The sequence below is a fragment of the Rana temporaria genome, chromosome 8 (assembly GCF_905171775.1).
Source record: "Rana temporaria chromosome 8, aRanTem1.1, whole genome shotgun sequence".
NCBI classification, from domain to species: Eukaryota; Metazoa; Chordata; class Amphibia; order Anura; family Ranidae; genus Rana; species Rana temporaria.
Window position 1 is genome coordinate 100,799,239 of NC_053496.1, and position 24,367 is coordinate 100,823,605.

The 24,367-nt window shown below is 46.2% G+C and overlaps 1 protein-coding gene across 1 annotated transcript in view; it reads right to left on the reverse strand.

Moving 5' to 3' along the window:
• Positions 1-932: 932 nt before the first annotated feature.
• ELOVL3 (ELOVL fatty acid elongase 3) overlaps positions 933-24,367 on the reverse strand; it is a 44,384-nt gene continuing 20,949 nt past the window's right edge. The window contains exons 3-4 of the mRNA XM_040362376.1: positions 8,424-8,575; positions 933-1,774 (exon numbers count right to left, since the gene is read on the reverse strand). Of these exons, the coding sequence (XP_040218310.1) occupies positions 1,353-1,774; positions 8,424-8,575 (574 nt within the window). The 3' untranslated portion in view covers positions 933-1,352. The remainder of the gene's footprint in view (positions 1,775-8,423; positions 8,576-24,367) is intronic.

Here is a 24,367-nt window from a genome sequence, read left to right on the forward strand (position 1 = left end):
TTGCAATGCCTTGTGGGATGTGTAGTTCCACAACATCTGGAGGGCCGTAGTTTGAAGATCCCTGCTGTAATGGATAGATTTTGGGCTCTGGATGTTGAAAAATAATAGATTGGCTATAAAACTAGTATTGCAGTAATGCAGTATTGTAATAATAAATATATAGCCAATTATCTTCGTATATGCATGTCAACAAAAGGTAAAAACAAACAAAGTAAACACCATAGTCCATAATGCCTTTTAGACTTGCCATTATGTTATTACACTGACTATACACAATTAAGTACCAAATAACATTAAAGACTCCTTGGTTTAAAGGGGTTGTAAAGGTAAAAAAAAAAAAATCAGTCGCGCCTACACACCATCGGTTAAAAAAACGATCATGTCAGAACGCGGTGACGTAAAACACAACAACGTGCTGAAAAAAACGAAGTTCAATGCTTCCAAGCATGCGTCGGCTTGATTTTGAGCATGCGCGGGTTTTTAACCAATGCTTTTGCATACTAACGATCGGTTTTGACCTATCGGTTAGGCGTCCATCGGTTAAATTTTAAAGCAAGTTCTCATTTTTTTGACTGAAGTTTAAAGAACCTATGGGGCCTACACACGATCGGTTTGGACTGATATAAACGGTCCTTCAATCCGTTCTCCTCTGGCGATCCTATCGTGTGTATGCGGCCATAGTGGGTGTTCTGAATCTCCTGTAGTCACACCAGGCAGAAAGCCTCGCATTACTGTGTGGAGTTACAGACAGAAGTACAGGATTTCTCAGAAGAAATAAGGACATTTAAAAGCAAAATCGAAGAATGAGGTAAGTGAAGGAGGACTGCACTAAGGTAAAGGAAGTTATTGTGCCTTTACAACCCCTTTAAAGTAAGGTATTTCTTAAAACATTCTTTTAAATTAATAAAAGTTGTTTTGTGTCCTCAAACTTAAATAATTAAAGCAGGGTTTATTAGTACTTATAATTTGGAACTTAGAATACATGGCCCATTAAAAATGTCCTTTACATATCTGGATCGTCAATATTGTGCAGTATTGCACAGGTAACATATATGTGTGTGTGAATAGTATACCTGATAATCATCCTTGGGTCTGGAGCTTCAGAAAATCCCATTTGTAGGACATTTTACGGGGGAATTGTCAAAATGTAGTTGTAGGTTCGGATTATGGCAAAATCAGAACACATTTAATTTTCAGATGTTTGTAGCATTTCAAATCTAATTCCAATATTGGTTATACAACATTTTTAGAAAAAAAAAAAAATATTCTTTCAAGCATATTTATAAAATATAGTACCTGGTAACAGTTGGAAATGTATGATGGCAAGTTCACAGTCTATACCTAAATACAGGTTATTCTGCCTTACTCTTGGCTGAAGTTTTCATATAAGCGTTATAAAAGAAGCTGCAGAAAAGCACCAGATAGCTTGAGTACATCACAGTCGACCAGAATATGTTCTCCGGTGTGCTTGAACATGTCCCGTCCTGCATCCACCGATACACCAAGACATTGACAAAGGTGCCCATTACCATTTGCAGGATCTGGGTCATTGTGATGAACATGGCACATAATCGTGGCACGTGGATCCCTGCTGCTCTCAGTGTGTAATAAGAGTACATGAAAGCATGAACAGTATAATTCATTGTCATGAACCATCCTCCTCCAGCCACGGTGTCCTTATATGTGTACCAGGTGTAGAGCAGTACAGTAATGTGATGATACCAGTGTAGGAAGATCAGCTTTTGTTTGCGAAGAACAATGAACAACGTGTCTCCTGTAGAGCAACAGAAAAAGAGTTAGTGCAGTCTCTCTATACAGTATATTAGCATTGGTGCCTGTCTCTGTCTAGTAGTGTGAACATTTTGCTTATTCAGTAGTAAACCCAAATCTGTCAGACAGGTCAGTATGAAAAGTATATTCTCCCTGGTCAGCATAACCGTCATACCTTACTGCAATTTCCTGCAATTTTTTTTGGTACTTTAATATGTACACCACTGTAAAAGGTATAATTAGGATGCTATATAAATGAATGATAAAAGTAATTGCTCTTGTTTCATTTGCTAAGGATATATATTTATTTATTTATTTTATATATTTACAGTAGTGGTTTAATGCTATTTAAATCCTAACACAAAGTCTTCTGGCCCGTACACACAATCAGAAAATTGTACAAAAAATACAGATTTGAAAGATATTGTATAGTAATCTGATCGTGAGTACACAACTTTCGAGAGCCATCCGATATTATCCGATAGGACAAGCATGAAAATTTTTACCAGATCGTACGATTTTTATTTAACCACTATCCCCTTCCTGCCCAGGCCAATTTTTAGATTTCAGGGCTGGCGCACTTTGAATTACAATTGCGCGGTCAAGCAACACTGTACCCAAAATACTTTTTTATTTAAAAAAACGCACAAATAGAGCTTTCTTTTGGTGGTATTTAATCACCACTGGGTATTTTATTTTTTGCTAAAAATGAATAAAGACTGAACATTTTGAAAAAAAGAAACTGATAGTTTGTTATAAAATTTTATAAGCGGGTAATTTTTTCCTTCACTGATGTGCGCTGATGAGGCTGCACTGATGGGCATTGATGGCCACTAATAGCCTGCACAGATAAGCACTGATTAGGCGGCACTGGTGGGCACTGATGAGGCGACACTGATGGGCATTTAAAGGCACTGATAGGCTGCACTGATGAGGTGGCACTGGTGGGCACTGATGAGACTACACTGATATGCCGCACTGATAGGCGGCACTGCTGGGCACAAATAGGTGGCACTGATGGGCACTGGTAGGCGGCACTCATAGGTGGGATTACCATGAAAAAAAAAGCAGACGATCATTCATTCGATAATCTCATTGTGTGTACCAGGCATAAGGTATGACAAGCACAGATGTTATACAGCATTTCAGAAGACAAGTATTTGTGAAACCAAACGCTCTTAGTACTGAACAAAAGAGGACACAAAAAAGATTACATAATCGAACATAGATCTCGGGCCAGATTCACAAAAGAATTACGCCGGCGTATCTGTTGATACGCTGCGTAATTTTAAATTTCCCGCATCGTATCTTTGTTTTGTATCTACAAAACAAGATACGACTGCATCTGGGATCGATCCGACAGGCGTACGTCTTAGTACGCCGTCGGATCGTAGATGCATTTTTTCCGCCGGCCGCTAGGTGGCGTTTCCGTCGAATTCCGCGTTGAGTATGCAAATTAGCTAGTTACGGCGATCCACGAACGTACGTCTGGCCGGCGCATTTTTTTACGTCGTTTGCGTTCGGCTTTTTCCGGGGTATAGTTACCCCTGCTATTATGAGGCGTACTCAATGTTAAGTATGGCCGTTGTTCCAGCGTCAAATTTAGAATTTTTTACGTCGTTTGCGTAAGTCGTTCGCGAATACGGCTGTACGTCATTTACGTTCACGTCAAATCCAATATGTCCTTGCGACGTAATTTGGAGCAATGCCCACTGGGATATTTTACGGACGACGCATGCGCCGTTAAAAAAAAACTTAAAAAACGCGGGGTCAAGTCAAATTTAAATAAAACACGCCCCCAACATCCCCATTTGAATTACGCGGCCTTGCGGCGCAACACATACGTTACGTCGCCGTCAATAAGGGCGCAAGTTCTTTCTGAATACAGAACTTGCGCCCAAAGTTACAGCGGCGTAACGTATCGGGGATACGTTACGCCAGCAGAAAGATCCGCTGATCTTTCTGAATCTGGCCCCTCATGTCTATTGGCGCTTAGGATGGCGCTGGTTGAGAGATCGCAGCAAAAATGTTGTCTGATTGTTATTGTTCCCTTAAGATAAACTGAGGCCAACGATGCCCCCCTTGATCCATAGCATAAACATGATTGCAATGGTTGCTAGGAGTCCTTGTAGAGAGAGCATTGGCAGATTATTGTCTTGCCTACACTGGCCACCAAATTAAGAGGCTACTACAATATCCACTTATTATTTGTTTAATTTCTCAATTATTACTAAAGATAATTGTGTTTTATATATATAGCGAGGGGATGGGGCTTAAGTATATACCATTCTTTTTTCTTCTATTTAGAACTCTCTATAACCCACTGATTGTAAAGATGTACCACGAGGTGTAGATAGAATTGTTATTGGGGATCCCAGAGACCTGAACATTATTTTAAGGGATCGTAAGAGGTAAAAGGTTAAGAAAGTTTAATTTCAAATTACATAAATTATTTATTTCAGGTATAGTTGGTTTTGGATAGAGAACAAGAGGGCGCCACCATCTTGGTCTTTATTCATCGGTTGTGCATTAGGTGACTAAAGATTTTTTCATGGAAAGCTGCAACCATCAGATTGTAATTATATGTTTGGTCCATCAGATTGAGTGACTTAACTCCACACCCAATTATTTATCTTAAAGAGAAACTGTCAGTATAGTAGTTTTTATTCACACATCTATATGTTTTTTCCCCAGAATAGTATACAGTATTATCCATTAGTCATCTGACTCACAACTCATTCCTTTACACAAAAATCGATTATCCACATGAGCAAAAAATGTAAACAATTATAGTAATTCTGCCAATGACATAAGTATTTTGTTCAAACAGTGCAGGCTTCATTGACAAGACTATATCAGCTACAATACGATTGCTACAGGTCTATCATGTCTCTACATGTACAGAACCATCTGTACATACAGTGAAAACTCAATCCCTTCTCACATGGCCCAATGTTGGCTGGTTCTGACATGCAAAGCTCCAACACCTCCATGGGCAGACTCAATGGACTACTCAGTCTTTTACTGCCATCACTTTTCAAAGTTTCTATGGCCTATTACTATAATAAGCGTCTCAATGCCCAATAGAAAGGTGTGGGAGGAAATTAAGAGGTGGGTAAGCTTTTGAAGCTGTTGCAGGCACATGCAGCATCTTTTTAGATGATAAAGGCTCTTTAAGATACAGTGGGGATGGAAAAGTTTGGGCACCCCAGGTAAAAATTTGTATTAATGTGCATAACGAAGCCAAGGAAAAATATAAAAATCTCCAAAAGGCATCAAATTACAGATTAGACATTCTTATAATATGTAAAAAAAAAAAAGTTAGATTTTATTTCCATCATTTACACTTTTAAAATTACAGAAAACAAAAAAATGGCGTCTGCAAAAGTTTGGGCACCCTGCAGAGTTAATATCTTGTACTGCCCCCTTTGGCAAGTATCACAGCTTGTAAACGCTTTTTGTAGCCAGCCAAGAGTCTTTCAATTCTTGTTTGAGGTATCTTTGCCCATTCTTCCCTGCAAAAGTCTTCCAGTTCTTTGAGATTTCTGGAATGTCTGTCACGCACTGATCTTTTAAGATCTATTCATAGATTTTCAATTATGTTGAGGTCAGGAGATTGTGAAGGCCATGGCAAAACCTTCAGTTTACGCCTCTTGATGTAATCCTCCGTGGATTTTGAGGTGTGTTTAGAATCATTTTCCATTTGTAGAAGCCATCCTCTCTTTAACTTCAGCTTTTTCACAGATGGCATCAAGTTACCATCCAAAATTTGCTGAAATGTTATTGAATCCATTTTTCCTTCTACTCGTGAAATGTTCCCTGTGCCACTGGCTGCAATACAACCCCAAAGCATGATTGATCCACCCCCATGCTTAACAGTTGGACAGAGGTTCTTTTCATTAAATTCTGTGCCCTTTCTTCTCCAAACGTACCTTTGCTCATTCCGGCCAAAAAGTTCTATTTTAACCTCATCGTTCCACAGAACTTGTTTCCAAAATGCATCAGGCTTGTCTATATGTTCATTTGCAAAGTTCAAACGCTGATTTTTGTGGTGAGGACGTAGAAGAGGTTTTCTTCTGATGACTCTTCCATGAAGACCATATTTGTACAAGTATCTCTTTATAGTGGAATAGTGTACCACAACTCCAGTGTCTGCCAGATCTTTCTGGAGGGATCGTGCAGTCACACTTGGGTTTTGAATTTATTTTCTCACAATCCTGCGAGCTGTTCTGTCTGATATTTTTCTTGGTCTTCCAGATCGTGCTTTAACTTCCACTGTTCCTGATGACTGCCATTTCTTAATTACATTCCGAACAGAGGATATTGACATCTGAAAACACTTTGCTATCTTCTTATAGCCTTCTCCAGCTTTGTGAGCGTCAACTATTTTCAGTTTCAGTTTTCTAGACAACTGCTTAGAAGAACCCATGGTGCTGATTGTTGGGGCAAGGTCAGATGAGTCTGGGCATTTAAAACCTTTGAGATTTACATCACCTGGTCTTCCCAGATGATGATTGAGAACAATCCATGACACTGGCAGGTCTCAGCTTTGCAAAGGGGGCAGTGCATGCTATAAATTCTGCAGGGTGCCCAAACTTTTGCAGACGCCATTTTTTTGTTTTCTGTAATTTTGAAAGTGTAAATGATGGAAATAAAATCTAACTTTATTTGCCCAAACTTTCGATCCCCACTGTATATAACTGGAATATGTTTCAGAGACTTTTACATTGTTTCAGCACATACAAATACAGCCTGTATCTAACACTTTATAAATACTATGGATTTAATAGTTTTACAAAAGATTCTCAAAGATGCACTCACATAGCATTTGTGTGGTATAGAGACTGCTTTAACATTCTGTAATAATATGGAACACTGATGTGATGCAGCTCATTGCAAAAAAGCTCCTAACATGACTATAGACATGTGTTTAAAGTTGTAAGAACCATCTACCAAAATGTGCAAGCTGGAATAAAGATTAGTCTTTTCTTGAGGGTTCTAACAGGACACCCCTAGTCTATACTAGTGTGTTTTATTGGCTAAGTTAGCTTTAGATCATGAACACACTGGATGTAATGTACAGTTAGTTATTGCATCTCAGAGTCAGACATAATTGATGACTTGATGGCAGTGGCTGCAATACATTTCAGAAGTTCCATCCTTAAAGCAGATGACAAAATGCAATGCATTCAACATGTCTTAGCTTCACTTAAATGTGCCTTGCGATTGAGCTATGGTGTGTCCACTCCATTGCCACAGATGAAGCCTAACTTGTCTGATACATATAAGGTGCACATGGTCTAAAGCTAGCCATAAACAACTCAAATTTTGGCTGACTCAGCGGGAGTCAAAATTGATTTAACAAGATGGCATCAATGTTCAGTTATTCAGACAGTCATGGGTGCAGTGGCAGTCTGATTACATTAGCCAGCAGTGCAAATGCCTCTGTTTTGCATACTGTTCGGCGTGGATGGGGGAACCTACAGATTTTCTCTTGTTCCACCCATGGGCTTAACCAAAGCAAATATAGTGTGAATTGACTACTCTTATTTAGTTTTCCAAATGTAAACCTGTTAGGTTGACTTTTGGGGAAAGCCAACTTTATAATGAAGTTCGTTAGTAATGCACTGTATAAATTTCCAAAGATGTCCAATTAGGCTGAAAGTATAAAAAAAAGTAATTCAATAATTGGAGCTGAAGTTGACTTAAAAGGAAATTACTTTTGGTCTTGTAAGACTGGAAAAATTGCAGTTTTAATAGCAGTGGTGGTTTGTGTTTTTTTGTTTGGGGGGCAGCAAACAACCCCCCCCCGCAGCACCTCAAAGCCCCCCACCCTCGCTTGCTGTCTGCCAGTCAGTCCACTTACCCCTACTTACCCTAGGCGGCAGGCAGCGGTGGGCATCAAGTAACGATGGGGATCAGGTAGCGGCTCTTGTGTCTTCTCCTCCTCCCTCCTCCTTACTTCTACCATGCATCTCCACCCCCGCCGCTGTAATTCAGGCACCTGGCATCATGAAAGGGGCCGGACGCATAAATAGGGGGTGGTGGCGGCGATGGATAGAGCATTGCATCGCTAGAAGGTGCAAAGGGTAGCGGCAGTGTCTAGAGGGGGCGGCGCTCGGGCACCCCTGATGGACGGGCTGTCACTGTTTGATAGTAGAGATATATAATAGCCAGTTTGTCTGCATTCCAGACAAGTTGGTTATTTTTAAGAGGCTACTAAACGTAAAGGACATGCATGGGAATACCTAAAAATTTATTGTAAAAGAACACATCCAGGGGGCTATTAAAATAACTATAATTTTATTTATGTGTGTGCTAGATGGCACCCATCCATAGTATCATACTTGAAAGACATTTACAAAAGGGGCCAGCTGCATCATGGTAATACCTTTATATCATATTTACTCAATTTTTTTTGTCATCTGTGTAACTGTGGAGAGATTGTATCATCACCAGCATAAATAACTTCGCTCTAGGGTTGTAGGTTGAAAGAGTTCAAAGTGATGGGGCTCTAGAAGTCATCCTCTTTACCTTAGACATACTTCAGATAATTTCTTTGTGACTGTGTTTATCTTTGAAATGAGAAAAATATGATTTAGAGGTTCACAAGTCGAGATTTGAATACCAGAAAGTAAAGGAATTTTACTTACCAAGCTCTGGGACCTTGCTCAAGACAAAGGCATATGCCCAGAACTTGCTAACAGGCCCGTTATAAAATCCGCGGTCACATATTGATTGCTTGAAGCCACTAGACAGAAGCAAGCTACTCATGTAATAGCCAGTGCGGACTGCTCCGATGATACTGCAAGCCAAAAAGAAATACCAGGAGTCAACATATTACAAATGGTTGATCTGCATTTTTACCACCTATCGACAAGCAGATATGGCAGACACTCAGGTCTGATCACATTGTCATGGGCACAATCCTTCATTTCATGTTGTCGCAAATTAAGCTTGCCATGTTGTATTTGGCAGGAACTCTGGTTACCAAACGCATCCATTGAGGTCAATGGGACTACACCAAAACTAAATGTCAAGCACTTAAAAGGAAGTTGCTGCATGGTATTTTAATATATAATTCTCTTTGCAATTAACAAAAAAAAAGGCATTCAAGAGGAGGCAGTATCATCTCTGTCATTCTTACAAACTGCCACTTGGTTGCCTCTGAAGAGGGAGCCACTGCTGTTTGCTTTTCAGGCACCCATATACAAGTAGCCCTACATACAATGGGTATAGAAAATAAACACTCCCTTTTAAAATAATCAAATTCTGTTGCTTTTCAGCTTGAAATCAAGACAGACACAGTTTTTGTTTTATCCAGCTGTATTTACTAGTGCAACTTATGACATCCAAGTGAAAGCTATAAACACCAACATGTCAGGGAAAAAAAACAGAATCACTGAGTTGGAAAAAGGATCACCCATCTTATGTCAGTATTTGGTCGAAGCCCCTTTTGCTTTAAATACAGCCTTCAGTTTGTTGAGATATGTCCCTAATAACTTTGCACGTGTAGGCTTTGCAATATTTGCCCACTCTTCATTGCTGAACTGCTGAAGTTCAGTTCAATTTGATGGTGACCGTTTGTAGACTGCAGTCTTCAAGTAATTCTACAGATTTTCAATAGGGTTTAGGTCTGGACTCTGACTAGGCCATACAAGGACCAGGGCCGGTACAAGGCAGGGGCCGAAGGAGCGGATGCCCTGGGCGCTACCATTTGCGGACAGGAGGGAGGCGCAGGTGAAGTGCCAGCAGTGTGCTTCACTGTACCACATTAGCCAGCGGCACTTGCTGTGCTATAGTCATCTGTACCTTCTACTGTAATGTGCGTTCCTGCACCCGCCTACACCGTCCACACCAGCCATACATGTCAGCGCTGCTCCTTCTCTCCCCCTATGAAGGGACTTTGTAGTCCCGTCCCGGCAGCGTGACATCACTCACAGCCGGAGGCTGGATAGGAGGAGAGAAGAGAGCTGCTGCTGAAGCTGTGAGAGGAGCCGCCGAGGAGGGACCAGAAGAAGTTCAGCAACAAAGTGTGTGTATTGCCTGGACTTTTCTCACCTCTGGCAGCCCTCTCCTCTCTGACCTGTCACATGGCCAGTAGAGGAAGTTTTCTGAACAGCTCACTTCCTCTCCTGGCTTTTCTGGGTTAGCTCTGGGCACTCACTGCTGCTGCCCTCGAGCCCAATTCTGCTCCCAGTACTGTAAGCTACAGAAATTGATTGCAGAGGCAGATTGTCCCTGCTTGCTGTTACTACTGGTACATTGCAGCACTGAGCCGAGGAGCTCTGAAACTCCTCCTCGGTTCTGTACTACAGCAGGCAGAGCTCTCTGTACTCTGCTGAATAATAAAAAAAAAGCCTGTGCATACCAATGAGACTTGTGCCCGTCAGAAGAGATGAGGGATTGCCAAAGCCTGAGGTGCAGAGAGGAGTGCACTGTAAAGGTGTGGGGGAGGGGGGAATATGTGCTGAAAGAGGGAACAGTGAAAGGGGGGGGGGTGGAGCATGGAGGAGATCTTGGGTGGATGGTTGCAGAGAGGGGATCTGGGGTGGATTGTACATGGAGGAGATCTGGAGGGGGATGCATGCAGAGAGGGGAATCTGGGGTGGATTGTACATGGAGGAGATCTGGGGTGGATGTGTGCAGAGAGGGGATCTGGGGTGGATGGTTGCAGAGAGGGGACCTGGGGTGGATGTGTGCAGAGAGGGGATCTAGGGGGGATGGTTGCAGAGAGGGGACCTGGGGTGGATGTGTGCAGAGAGGGGATCTGGGGTGGATGTGTGCAGAGAGGGGATCTGGGGTGGATGGTTGCAGAGAGGGGACCTGGGGTGGATGTGTGCAGAGAGGGGACCTGGGGTGGATGTGTGCAGAGAGGGGATCTGGGGTGGATGTGTGCAGAGAGGGGACCTGGGGTGGATGTGTGCAGAGAGGGCACCTGGGGTGGATGTGTGCAGAGAGGGGATCTGGGGTGGATGTGTGCAGAGAGGGGATCTGGGGTGGATGGTTGCAGAGAGGGGACCTGGGGTGGATGTGTGCAGAGAGGGGATCTGGGGTGGATGTGTGCAGAGAGGGGACCTGGGGTGGATGTGTGCAGAGAGGGGATCTGGGGTGGATGGTTGCAGAGAGGGGACCTGGGGTGGATGTGTGCAGAGAGGGGATCTGGGGTGGATGGTTGCAGAGAGGGGATCTGGGGTGGATGTGTGCAGAGAGGGGATCTGGGGTGGATGGTTGCAGAGAGGGGATCTGGGGTGGATGTGTGCAGAGAGGGGACCTGGGGTGGATGTGTGCAGAGAGGGGATCTGGGGTGGATGGTTGCAGAGAGGGGACCTGGGGTGGATGTGTGCAGAGAGGGGATCTGGGGTGGATGGTTGCAGAGAGGGGATCTGGGGTGGATGTGTGCAGAGAGGGGATCTTGGGTGGATGGTTGCAGAGAGGGGACCTGGGGTGGATGTGTGCAGAGAGGGGATCTGGGGTGGATGGTTGCAGAGAGGGGACCTGGGGTGGATGTGTGCAGAGAGGGGATCTGGGGTGGATGGTTGCAGAGAGGGGACCTGGGGTGAATGTGTGCAGAGAGGGGACCTGGGGTGGATTGTTCATGGAGGGGATCTGGGGGGGATTGTTCATGGAGGGGATCTGGGGGGGATTTGTACATGGGGAGCTGGGGGATGTGTGCAGAGTGGGGGATCTGGGGGTGGATTTGCACATGAGGGAGAGCTGGGGGGGATATATGCAGAGAGGAGAACTGGGAAAGGGTGGAGGGGGTGGATTTGTGCAGAGAGGGAGAGGAGAACTGGGAAGGGGGAGCCCTGTGCAGAGGGGAGAGCTGCAGAAGGCAGGTTGTGCAAAGTGAGAGCTGTGGAGGGTGGGGAAGGTTGTGCAGAGGCGAGAGCCATGGGGGAAGCTGGGGGTGCAAAAGTGAAACATGGGGGGTGGCAAAGGTGAGAGCTGTGGATTAGGGTGAGCTTTAGATTGAGGTGCAGAGATAATGTGGATGGGGGTGCAGAGGTAAGTTGTGGACTGATGGGGGGTAGAAGTGATATGTTGATGGGGAGGGGCAAAGGTGAGCTGTGGAAGAGGGGACACAGAGGTAGAATACTTGAGGGAAGGGGGATTTTTGCTTGGGGAAGACCAGGGATGGGGGACAGTAAAGCATACAGATTTCAATGAGCAAGAGTATGTAATGCATGGCTGTATGTTACATATTTAAGGCCTTGGGATGGTACTACTGCATGCTGTATTCTGTACAAAGGGTTTTGCGTTCCATACTCCTGGGCCCTGCATTCTGTATGCTGATCTGCACATTACATATTCTTTACCACTGCATGCTGTGTGATACCCTCTGTTGCATTTTCCTGACCCCTGCACTCTGTACACAGGGCTATATGCTGCATATACCTGAGCACAAGGGATGCTTTGCATTGAATGTAAGTACTGTCCCTTTTGCTGATTTTTTGTGTGTGCTTTGTGTGATATGCACTTCTCACCACTGCACAGTACACATTCCTGACCAATGGCAGTGGCTGACCAGTGGCAGTTAATTTACCCCTTTGTGCTGCATTAGTGCAATAATTAACCCTGACATTGGTGCAACTAATGCAGCACAAATGGGTTAATTTACTGCTACTGGTCAATTACTAATGAATCAGTGACCAGTGGCTTTGACAGAGGAGTCAAACAAGATAATACATGGCAGGTAGTCATTCATGACATTTCCAACCCCATCCATAAGACACATAGAAAGAGGTTGACATGTCTTTGGGGCAGGAAAGGGGGAATAAGGAGAACATTCTCATAAAAGTCATAGGAAAAGCCCCTGTGAAGCAAGGAGGACTGGCTTCTAGGGTACTTTGTTTCAAAGTAGTGTAAGAAAAAGAGCACCCCCCATGTAAAATTGGGGGGGGGGGGGGCGCAGTTTGCCTCCTTCGCCCTGGGCACCAAATGACCTTATCCCAGCACTGACAAGGACATTCACCTTTTTCTCCTTTAACCACTGTGCAGTAATTTTTGCTGTGTGCTTTGGGTCATTGTCATGTTGCAAGGTAAATCTTATTTCCTTTGACAACTTTCTGGCAGAGGACAGCAGATTTTCCTCAAGAATGTTACGGCATTTTGCCCCATCCATTTTACTTCTTGTCGTGTCCATAAATGTGTCATTATTTTTAAGGAAGTGAGGTGGTAGACATCTATCACTTCATATTATGTGAAAGGGGGGGAAAAAAAGGGGGGGGTGGAGAAAGAAAAAAGATCCCTTTCTAGGTACCATCCTGCAAACTTTCTTCTCTCCCCATGATCTTCATATAAATCTGGGACTGCTTAAAGTCTGTCCATTTCCCCCAGATTTCTTGGAATTTTATTTCTGCCTCTTCTTGATAGCTTATTAACTTCTCCGTTACTCTCATTTTGTCTACCTCTCCAAGCCAGTCTTTTATCTATTTTCTCGGGATTAATGTTTTTGCTGCATTTAAGAGATATGGGGTGAGGGATGCTCTATATTCTTTCCTCTGACCTTCCATAGCATAAAATAAACATTTCCAGGGATCCAGTCTTATCTCCTTCCCTTCTATCTGTTTTATTAGGCCTAGTACCTCCACCCAATATGTTTGAATAAATCTGCATTGCCACCAGATATGAGCATGATTTCCTTCTTCCCCACATTCCCTCCAACACAGGGACGATGTATCACAATTTATTTTATGCATTTTAGTGGGCACATAGTACCATTTGGTCAATAATGTATAGTTCATTTCTTTCACCTTTGCATCCTTTGAGGTGGAGTGTACATAGTCCATAACCCTCATCTTCAACCTCTCTGGAACTTTTTGTTTTAGTTCAGTCTCCCATTTTTCCAGAGGATGTGTTGGCCCCTCCTCATTAGAGGATATCAGCAACCTGTATATTTTAGAGATCATCCCTTTTCCATTCACCCCTCCTTGATCTATCAGTCTCTCCCAGGGATTTAATCTTTCAACACCTCGCAACGGCTTTGGAAGGGATTCAGTGAAATGTTGGAGCTGCATATATCTCCAGCTATCCCATTGTGATATTCCATATTTCTCTCGTAGTTCTTCTAATTGGCATAGCCTATTCCCCTTTAAGACATCCCCTAGCCTCAGTCTATCCGAGTGAGTCCACTTTAGGTAGTGTTTATTATTTTTCCCCGGTGGGAAATAATCATTTCCCATTAAGGGCATCAATGGGCTGTTATATTGTCCTTTCATCTCTTTAATTACTTTATCCCATATCTTTAATGTTTCTATTGTAATTGGAGCAGATACCTTAGGAAGATCTCTGTATTTTTTCGGGATCCAAATAATCTGACCTAGCTCCATTTTACTCATGTTCTCTTCTAGGGATACCCATTTCTTATGTGATGTACTATGAACCCAGTCTATAACTCTTTTTATTACTGCTGCTTCATAATATTTTTGGGGGTCTGGAAGTAGTACCCCCCCATTTTCTCTTGGTCTATCCATTTTACTTCTATCCTGACCAGTGTTCCAGTCCCTGCTGCAGAGAAACACACCATAACAGGATATTACTGTCAGTACTAGGATCCCTTTAGGACCCAGCACAACTCACCTGACACAGCCTTTGCCTGGGAAACAACAGTGATTGGCCAGCTCACCTTTAAATCACCTGTATCATCATCCAATCAGTGCTCGTGATAGAGTTACCTTTGTGTTTGAATCAGCCTGACATTCTGCTCTGTGTATTTCGTGTATGACCCGGCTCGTTTGACCCTGTTTGTTCACTTCTGATTTGGTACCGTTTGAACTCTGATCTACCTGTGTATGACCCAGCTTGCCTAGACTACGCTTTGCCTGATTCTACTGTAGTACATCCATCTGCAGCGGTGAACTACAAGCACCAGCCAACATCCATCTATAGCGGTGAACTACAAGCACCAGCTAACGTCCACCTTCATCTGCAGCGGTGAACTACAAGGTCCAGCCAACCTTTACCCTTATCTGCAGCGGTGAACTACAAGTCCCAGCTGACCTGCTCATCTCAGACCTGCTCATGGTATGTGCTCTTGTTCTTGAACTGTTTACATAGTTAGCACACCTGAACTGTTCTCTGCTCCTAGCCTGACAATTACCACCTCCATGCTTTACTGTAGGAATGGTGTTATTTGGATGGTGAGTTGTATTGGATTTCCGCCAGACATATTGTTTAGTGTTGAATCCGAATAATACAATTTTAGTCTCATCTGACCATAACACCTTTATCTATGTGGCCTCAGAATCTTGAAGGTGCATTTAAGGTGGTCAGATGAGACTAAAATCGAACTTGGACTCAACGCCAAACGATATGTCTGACAGAAATCACACCATTCCTATAGTAAAGCACGGAGGTGGTAATATCCTGTTATGTGGATGCTTCTCTGCAGCAGGGACTGGAGCACTTGTCAGGATAGAAGGAAAAATGTGCAAAGATGTGCAAAGTTAGTAGAGAAATATTCCATCAGATTAAAGGATGTAATTAAAGCAAAATGTGGTCCAACAAAACAATGACATAAGGGGGGTGATCCTTTTCCCAACTCAGTGATTCTGTTGTTTATTTTATTTTATTTTTTTCTGACATGTTGGTGTTATATCCTTCACTTGGATGTTATAAGTTGCACTAGTAAATACAGCTGGATAAAACCAAAACTGTGTGTGTCTTCATTGCACACTGCAAAGCAACAAAATGTTATTATTTTTAATGGGGGTGATTCTTTTCTATACCCACTTTATCTTTCTACACCCACTTTATCTTTAACCACTTCATCCCCGGACTATTTTGCTGGTCAATAACCAGGCCACTTTTTGTGATTCGGCACTGCATCGCTTTAACTGACAATTGCACGTGCGACGTGGCTCCCACAAATAAAGCTTTCTTTTGGTGGTATTTAATCACCTCTGCGGTTTTTATTTTTTGCGCTATAAACAAAAATACAGAGTAAATTTTGAAAATATATAAAAAAACGTTTTTTCCCCCCTCAGTTTAGGCCGATAAAAGTATTCTTCTACATATTTTTAGTTAAAAAAATCGCAATAAGCGTTTATTGATTGGTTTGAGCAAAAGTTATAGCGTCTACAAAATAGGGGGTAGTTTTATGGCATTTTTATTAATATTTTTATTTTTACTAGCAATGGCTGCGATCTGTGAATTTTATCGGTACTACGACCTTATGGCGGACACTTCGGACACTTTTGACAAATGTTTGGGACCATTCGCATTTTTATAGCGATCAGTGCTATAAAAATGCATTGATTACTGTAAAAATTTCACTGGCAGGGAAGGGGTTAACATTAGGGGGCGAGGAAGGGGTTAATTATGTTCCCTAGGTGTGTTTGAACTGAAGGGGGGGTGGGACTGACTAGGGGAAATGACAGATCGCTGTTATTGGCTGAAATGTGAAATGACGTAATAATACGTGATTTCGCACAGCCGAGCCGACCTGCCGCCGGCTGGTCGGCTAGTGGTTAAGGAGAAGCAGCAGGCTGATGACCTTATCTCTCTGTCAATGTGCTCTCTTCTCTTGTAAGTATCTTCAGTGCTCAGCAGTACAGCTGGCTCAGACTGGGTTCCCCTTACAGACTGGGTTTCCCTTACAGACTGGTCCCCTCCCATCACAGACTGGTCCCCCCCTTACAGACTGGTCCCCCCTTACAGACTGGTCCCCCCTTACAGCCAGGGTCCCCCCCTTACAGACTGGTCCCCCTTACTGAATGGTCCCCCCCTTACAGACTGGCTCCCCTCCCATCACAGACTGGTCCCCTCCCATCACAGACTGGCCCCCCCTTACAGACTTGCCCCCCTCACAGACCCCCCTAGATAGCAGACTCCTGTCCTCATAGCAGCACAGCACAGTATTTCCCCCTCCCCACAGAACCCTACATTATTTACACAAGATGTGCAACACGGCCGCTCTGGACAATGGGTGGGACAAGTTAAAGGTGAGTTATTGATTGCTAGGACCGCCCCGCTGCGTAGCCACCAATCACGCGCTTCTTAACTTAAAAAGTCCCACCCTTTGTTCAGAGTATCGACGAGGGAAAGACAAACCCATGCGTGGCACGCCTGCCATGCTGTGAACATAGCAGCAGGTGGACGAGCCAGCTGTGGGGAGAGGAGTGGAACACGCAGGCAAACTATTTGGCGAGGCTGCGGTCCGGGTAGTATGGCTACTGGGGCCGGACCGCGGTCCGCCATTTAGTGATGCCTGATGTATGTCTTTAAATTGGTCCTTCTTTCCCCTTTCACTTTAAATCACATCAGTATGCATGCTCATATAAAATCACCTTACATTCATCAGTTAAACATTTACTGTTTTGTTTACTTTGTTGTTGAGTGAGGCACTGGTAATGTAACTAGGGCCTCACAGATGCATCCAGGAAAGGCTACATCGCCAGTGCCCTCCCATCAGATGATGTCCACTATCACATGTTTCAGGTGGCAGACCAAGAGTTCCAGAAAATAAAGGGACATGGGTTAAGGAGAAAGGGGAGGAAAATAAAAATAAGGTATGCAAAGCATAAAATTATCTATATGTACCTGTTTGTAGATTGCCATTACTAAACATTTCTAAAGATGCATTTGTTGTATTTTTTATTATAAGAGTGAAGCAAACGGGAGACCAAGCTCATAAGCAAATAAGATGGTATTGGAAATTAAACACAAGTATAATCTGCAGTTATGGGAACTGACTAAAGCCCAACAGTCAATGTTGGGCTGAACTGATAGGCTGGCCATACAGAGAATATTGAGTCTGTCACTCCATAAATGTGCCAAGGATCAGCTTTGCAATGCCACATCGGAAACCATAGCTCGAGTAAGTCTGCACTATGGGGCAAATCCACAAAAGAGATACTCCGGCGTAAGCCGTCGTATCTCTGGTTCTAACTTTGGAACTGATCCTCAGAAGCAGTTTTCCTAAGTTAGGCAGAAGATCCGACATCTGTAAGGGACTTACACTGCCGGATCTTAAGATGCAGTACCGCATCCGCCACTGGGGGCATTTCGAGTCGAAATGCCTCTGTTAGTATGCAAATTAGCACTTAGGGCGATCCTCAAAGCTTTTGTGCCTAGTTTTTTCGCCGTAAGTGTTAGTTTGCCTGGTGTAAAACTAGGGCTGCTTTTACAAAGTGTAAAGTTAGTCACACCTTGTAAAGGCCCATTCAAGCGACGGCATTTGGTATGCATTCCCGAGGGAGAACTCCACGGCAATTTGTAAATTCCAAACCGGCATGGGTTCCCCCCAAGGAGCATACCAGGCCCGTAGGTCTGTTATGGGTTGTAAGGAGACCCCCCCTCCGCCGAAAAATTGACGTAGGGGGTCCCCCTACAATCCATACCAGACCCGTATCCAAAGCACGCTACCCGGCCAGCCAGGAAGGGAGTGGGGACGAGCGAGCGCCCCCCCCCTCCTGAGCCGTGCCAGGCCGCATGCCCTCAACATGGGGGGGTTGGGTGCTCTGGGGCAGGGGGGCGCACTGCGGGCCCCCCCACCCCAGAGCACCCTGTCCCCATGTTGATGAGGACAGGACCTCTTCCCGACAACCCTTGCCATTGGTTGTCGGGGTCTGCGGGCGGAGGCTTATCGGAATCTGGGAGTCCCCTTTAATAAGGGGGCCCCCAGATACCGGCCCCCCCACCCTAAGTGAATGGATATGGGGTACATCGTACCCCTATCCATTCACCTGTAGGCAAAAAGTAAAAGTTAATAAACACACAACACAAGGCTTTTTAAAATAATTTATTATTCTGCTCCGGAGGCCCCCCCTGTCTTCGTTATTAGCTCAATTACCAGGGGGGGCTTCTTCTTCCGCTCTCCGGGGGTCTTCTTCCACTCTCCGGGGGTCTTCCGCTCTCCGGGGGGGGCTTCTCCGCTCTCCGGGGGTCTTCTTCCATCTTCTCCCCTCTTCCGCTCTTGACTCGGCGAACCCCGGTTCTTCTGCAGCTCTCCGGTGCCTTCTTCTTCAGCGCTGGCTGCCTGCTATCTGTGTGTTAGCTCGATTTCAAACAGGCAGCCGGCGCGGTCTTCTGTGGCGTCAGGGTCTTCTCTTCCTTTCTTCCGATGTTGCCTCGTCGCCTGTTGTCGCTGTAATGATGGAAGCGCGCCTTGCATCACATTTATATAGGCATCACCGTCTCATCATGCTCCGGCAGGTACCCACGTGGTGGGTGCCTACCCACGTGCACCCACCACGTGGGTACCTACCGGAGCATGATGGGACGGTGATGCCTATATAAATGTGATGCAAGGCGCGCTTCCATCATTACAGCGACAACAGGCGACGAGGCAACATCGGAAGAAAGGAAGAGAAGACCCTGACGCCACAGAAGACCGCGCCGGCTGCCTGTTTGAAATCGAGCTAACACACAGATAGCAGGCAGCCAGCGCTGAAGAAGAAGGCACCGGAGAGCTGCAGAAGAACCGGGGTTCGCCGAGTCAAGAGCGGAAGAGGGGAGAAGATGGAAGAAGCCCCCCGGAGTCCGGAGAAGCCCCCCCCGGAGAGCGGAAGACCCCCGGAGAGTGGAAGAAGACCCCCGGAGAGCGGAAGAAGCCCCCCCTGCTAATTGAGCTAATAACGAAGACAGGGGGGGCCTCCGGAGCAGAATAATAAATTATTTTAAAAAGCCTTGTGTTGTGTGTTTATTAACTTTTACTTTTTGCCTACAGGTGAATGGATAGGGGTACGATGTACCCCATATCCATTCACTTAGGGTGGGGGGCCGGTATCTGGGGGCCCCCTTATTAAAGGGGACTCCCAGATTCCGATAAGCCTCCGCCCGCAGACCCCGACAACCAATGGCAAGGGTTGTCGGGAAGAGGTCCTGGCCTCATCAACATGGGGACAGGGTGCTCTGGGGTGGGGGGGCCCGCAGTGCGCCCCCCTGCCCCAGAGCACCCAACCCCCCATGTTGAGGGCATGCGGCCTGGCACGGCTCAGGAGGGGGGGGGACGCTCGCTCGTCCCCACTCCCATTCCTGACCGGCCGGGTAGCGTGCTTTGGATACGGGTCTGGTATGGATTGTAGGGGGACCCCCTACGTCGATTTTGCGGCGGAGGGGGGTCTCCTTACAACCCATAACAGACCTAAGGGCCTGGTATGCTCCTGGGGGGGGAACCCATGCCGTTTTTTTCATTGAAAATTGGCATGGAGTTCTCCCTCAGGAATGCATGCCGAGCGACGCTGTCATTTTTTTTTATAATTATTTGTTTTCCCGGCGCGTCTTTTTTTCACCCGTCGCAACTTTAGTGTCCCGTCGCAATCCACAAAGCCGCCCGGCGTCAATTACGTTCGCGCGATGCACGTCGGGAAAATGACGTCACACGCATGCGCAGTACGGCCGGCGCGGGAGCGCGCCTCATTTAAATTGTAAACGCCCCCCGGAGAGGAGGAACGCCTTACGACGGCGGCACTTAACTTACACGGCTTGAAATTTTTACGTAAGTGCTTTGTGGATCAGGCACTTAGGTAAAAACTTTAAGTCAGTGTAACTTAACTGCTGCAAGTTAAGTTACGCCGCCTGGCTGAGGATTTGGCCCTATGTTCTCCATGTTATACAAGAAGGGCCAAATCCTCAGCCAGGCGGCGTAACTTAACTTGCAGCAGTTAAGTTACACTGACTTAAAGTTTTTACCTAAGTGCCTGATCCACAAAGCACTTACGTAAAAATTTCAAGCCGTGTAAGTTAAGTGCCGCCGTCGTAAGGCGTTCCTCCTCTCCGGGGGGCGTTTACAATTTAAATGAGGCGCGCTCCCGCGCCGGCCGTACTGCGCATGCGTGTGACGTCATTTTCCCGACGTGCATCGCGCGAACGTAATTGACGCCGGGCGGCTTTGTGGATTGCGACGGGACACTAAAGTTGCGACGGGTGAAAAAAAGACGCGCCGGGAAAACAAATAATTAAAAAAAAAAATGACAGCGTCGCTCAGCATGAATTCCTGAGAGGGAGAACTCCATGCCAATTTTCAAAGAAAAAAACGGCATGGGTTCCCCCCCCAGGAGCATACCAGGCCCTTAGGTCTGTTATGGGTTGTAAGGAGACCCCCCCTCCGCCGAAAAATCGACGTAGGGGGTCCCCCTACAATCCATACCAGACCCGTATCCTAAGCACGCTACCCGGCCGGACAGGAATGGGAGTGGGGACGAGCGAGCGTCCCCCCCCCTCCTGAGCCGTGCCAGGCCGCATGCCCTCAACATGGGGGGGTTGGGTGCTCTGGGGCAGGGGGGCGCACTGCGGGCCCCCCCACCCCAGAGCACCCTGTCCCCATGTTGATGAGGACAGGACCTCTTCCCGACAACCCTTGCCGTTGGTTGTCGGGGTATGTGGGCGGGGGCTTATCGGAATCTGGGAGTCCCCTTTAATAAGGGGGCCCCCAGATACCGGCCCCCCACCCTAAGTGAATGGATATGGGGTACATCGTACCCCTATCCATTCACCTGTAGGCAAAAAGTAAAAGTTAATAAACACACAACACAAGGCTTTTTAAAATAATTTATTATTCTGCTCCGGAGGCCCCCCCTGTCTTCGTTATTAGCTCAAATACCAGGGGGGGCTTCTTCTTCCGCTCTCCGGGGGTCTTCTCCGCTCTCCGGGGGGGGTTTCTTCTTCCGCTCTCCGGGGGGGGGCTTCTCCGGACTCCGGGGGTCTTCTTCCATCTTCTCCCCTCTTCCGCTGTTGACTCGGCGAACCCCGGTTTTGTTCAGCTCTCCGGTGCCTTCTTCTTCAGCGCTGGCTGCCTGCTATGTTTGTGTGTTAGCTCGATTAGTAACAGGCAGCCGGCGCGGTCTTCTGTGACGTCATCTTCTCTTCTGTTCTTCTCCCCTCTTCCGATGTTGCCTCGTCGCCTGTTGTCGCTGTAATGATGGAAGCGCGCCTTGCATCACATTTATATAGGCATCACCGTCCCATCATGCTCCGGTAGGTACCCACGTGGTGGGTGCACGTGGGTAGGCACCCACCACGTGGGTACCTGCCGGAGCATGATGGGACGGTGATGCCTATATAAATGTGATGCAAGGCGCGCTTCCATCATTACAGCGACAACAGGCGACGAGGCAACATCGGAAGAAAGGAAGAGAAGACCCTGACGCCACAGAAGACCGCGCTGGCTGCCTGTTACTAATCGAGCTAACACACAAACATAGCAGGCAGCCAGCGCTGAAGAAGAAGGCACCGGAGAGCTGCACAAGAACCGGGGTTCGCCGAGTCAACAGCGGAAGAGGGGAGAAGATGGAAGAAGACCCCCGGAGTCCGGAGAAGCCCCCCCCCGGAGAGCGGAGAAGACCCCCGGAGAGCGGAAGAAGAAGCCCCCCCTGGTAATTGAGCTAATAACGAAGACAGGGGGGGCCTCCGGAGCAGAATAATAAATTATTTTAAAAAGCCTTGTGTTGTGTGTTTATTAACTTTTACTTTTTGCCTACAGGTGAATGGATAGGGGTACGATGTACCCCATATCCATTCACTTAGGGTGGGGGGCCGGTATCTGGGGGCCCCCTTATTAAAGGGGACTCCCAGATTCCGATAAGCCCCCGCCCGCATACCCCGACAACCAACGGCAAGGGTTGTCGGGAAGAGGTCCTGTCCTCATCAACATGGGGACAGGGTGCTCTGGGGTGGGGGGGCCCGCAGTGCGCCCCCCTGCCCCAGAGCACCCAACCCCCCCATGTTGAGGGCATGCGGCCTGGCACGGCTCAGGAGGGGGGGGGACGCTCGCTCGTCCCCACTCCCATTCCTGTCCGGCCGGGTAGCGTGCTTTGGATACGGGTCTGGTATGGATTGTAGGGGGACCCCCTACGTCAATTTTTCGGCGGAGGGGGGGTCTCCTTACAACCCATAACAGACCTAAGGGCCTGGTATGCCCCTGGGGGGGAACCCATGCCGGTTTGGAATTTACAAATTGCCGTGGAGTTCTCCCTCGGGAATGCATACCAAATGCCGTCGCTTGAATGGGCCTTTACAAGGTGTGACTAACTTTACACTTTGTAAAAGCAGCCCTAGTTTTACACCAGGCAAACTAACACTTACGGCGAAAAAACTAGGCACAAAAGCTTTGAGGATCGCCCTAAGTGCTAATTTGCATACTAAAAGAGGCATTTCGACTCGAAATGCCCCCAGTGGCGGATGCGGTACTGCATCTTAAGATCCGGCAGTGTAAGTCCCTTACAGATGTCGGATCTTCTGCCTAACTTAGGAAAACTGCTTCTGAGGATCAGTTCCAAAGTTAGAACCAGAGATACGACGGCTTACGCCGGAGTATCTCTTTTGTGGATTTGCCCCGAAGTTCCCACATCGTTATGTATGTATCATCTATATATTTATATAGAGTTATCTTGATAGGACATAGTAGTGTCCTTTTACTAGGATACTAACAACTACCTCTTTCACTGTAAATAACATCTAAAGCACTCGAGGGCAGACTGATTCATTCAATTATTTACTAGCAACCTTTATCTGTAGTAGCAGCAATATCTGGGCTTCCCTCAACGACAGCAAACAGAACATGTTACATATAAATAATACAAGGCTCTCAGGTAACACGGAAAACTAGTTTTGGCTTGTTAAGCAATAACATGAAACACAGCACATACAAACTACAAATTACACATGCACGTTTAAGCAAGCAACAACATGTACCATGTGTTATAATAATAGATACTCAGGAGGTGGAATAATTAAAGCCTAAGCCTCATAAATATTATGGATCTGAAGAATGAAAGGTACCATCATCCAAAATTATTGAGAAAATTGAGTCAAGGAAACCTGTCCCCAACAGGTCACCAAGAAGGGGAAGGGAAAGAGAAGGATGGACTATCATGGTACCAACTTGAACAGAGTACACATTAGGTTATAAAAAAGTATATTTTATTAATATGTAGCACCCTCTACCATAGGTAGGTGCTAGAGGTGTAGTGTTTGTAGGTTCTGTCAGTACAGGTAAATTTAAGCAGGCCTATGCTGCGAGCTAGGCCTGTTTGTTTTTGATCTGGGGCAGGGAGTGGCAGTGTAGCAGTGGGTGTGACTGACATGTACTTCAGCTTTTGGGCGCCTCCCCTGCTTCCAGTGAGAATGTTATGGAAGAGAGGCAGGGCTGAGAGTTGGAGTGGTATGGAGTACATGTGAGGAACCCTGACCAATCCCCAACTAGGATTGGCAGGGGGCAGGCCTCCTACATATACTCACGTCAGCCTGCTGGGGGGGAGTGGTCGGCTGGGTGAACTGAAGGATGGAGTGCTAGAATGCGTGCAGGAGAAACACCCCCATCTGTGGGGGGTGTGGATCCGGCGGATGAGTTCAGGAGCCTCTCCTTACACGGTCATGTAGAGGTGTCCTGGAACAGGAGCTGGAGAAGCAGTTGGTCTGCACGATCCGGGTAAATCCTTCAGGAAGGGCAGGAGTCGTGAGTGAGGCACAGTGGAGATCTGGAAGCGGCATGCCAGGGAAGCTGGGTGCAGAGCCAGAGGAGAGACTGTGGGGTTATGTGCCAAATTGTTGCAGCCTGAGGGTGCAGGATTTGCAAGTCGGGCTTGTTTGGAACAGTAGTCCATCGTCAAATATTCTTTCTAATGACATGTTCAGGGCCATCAAGAGGGGATAC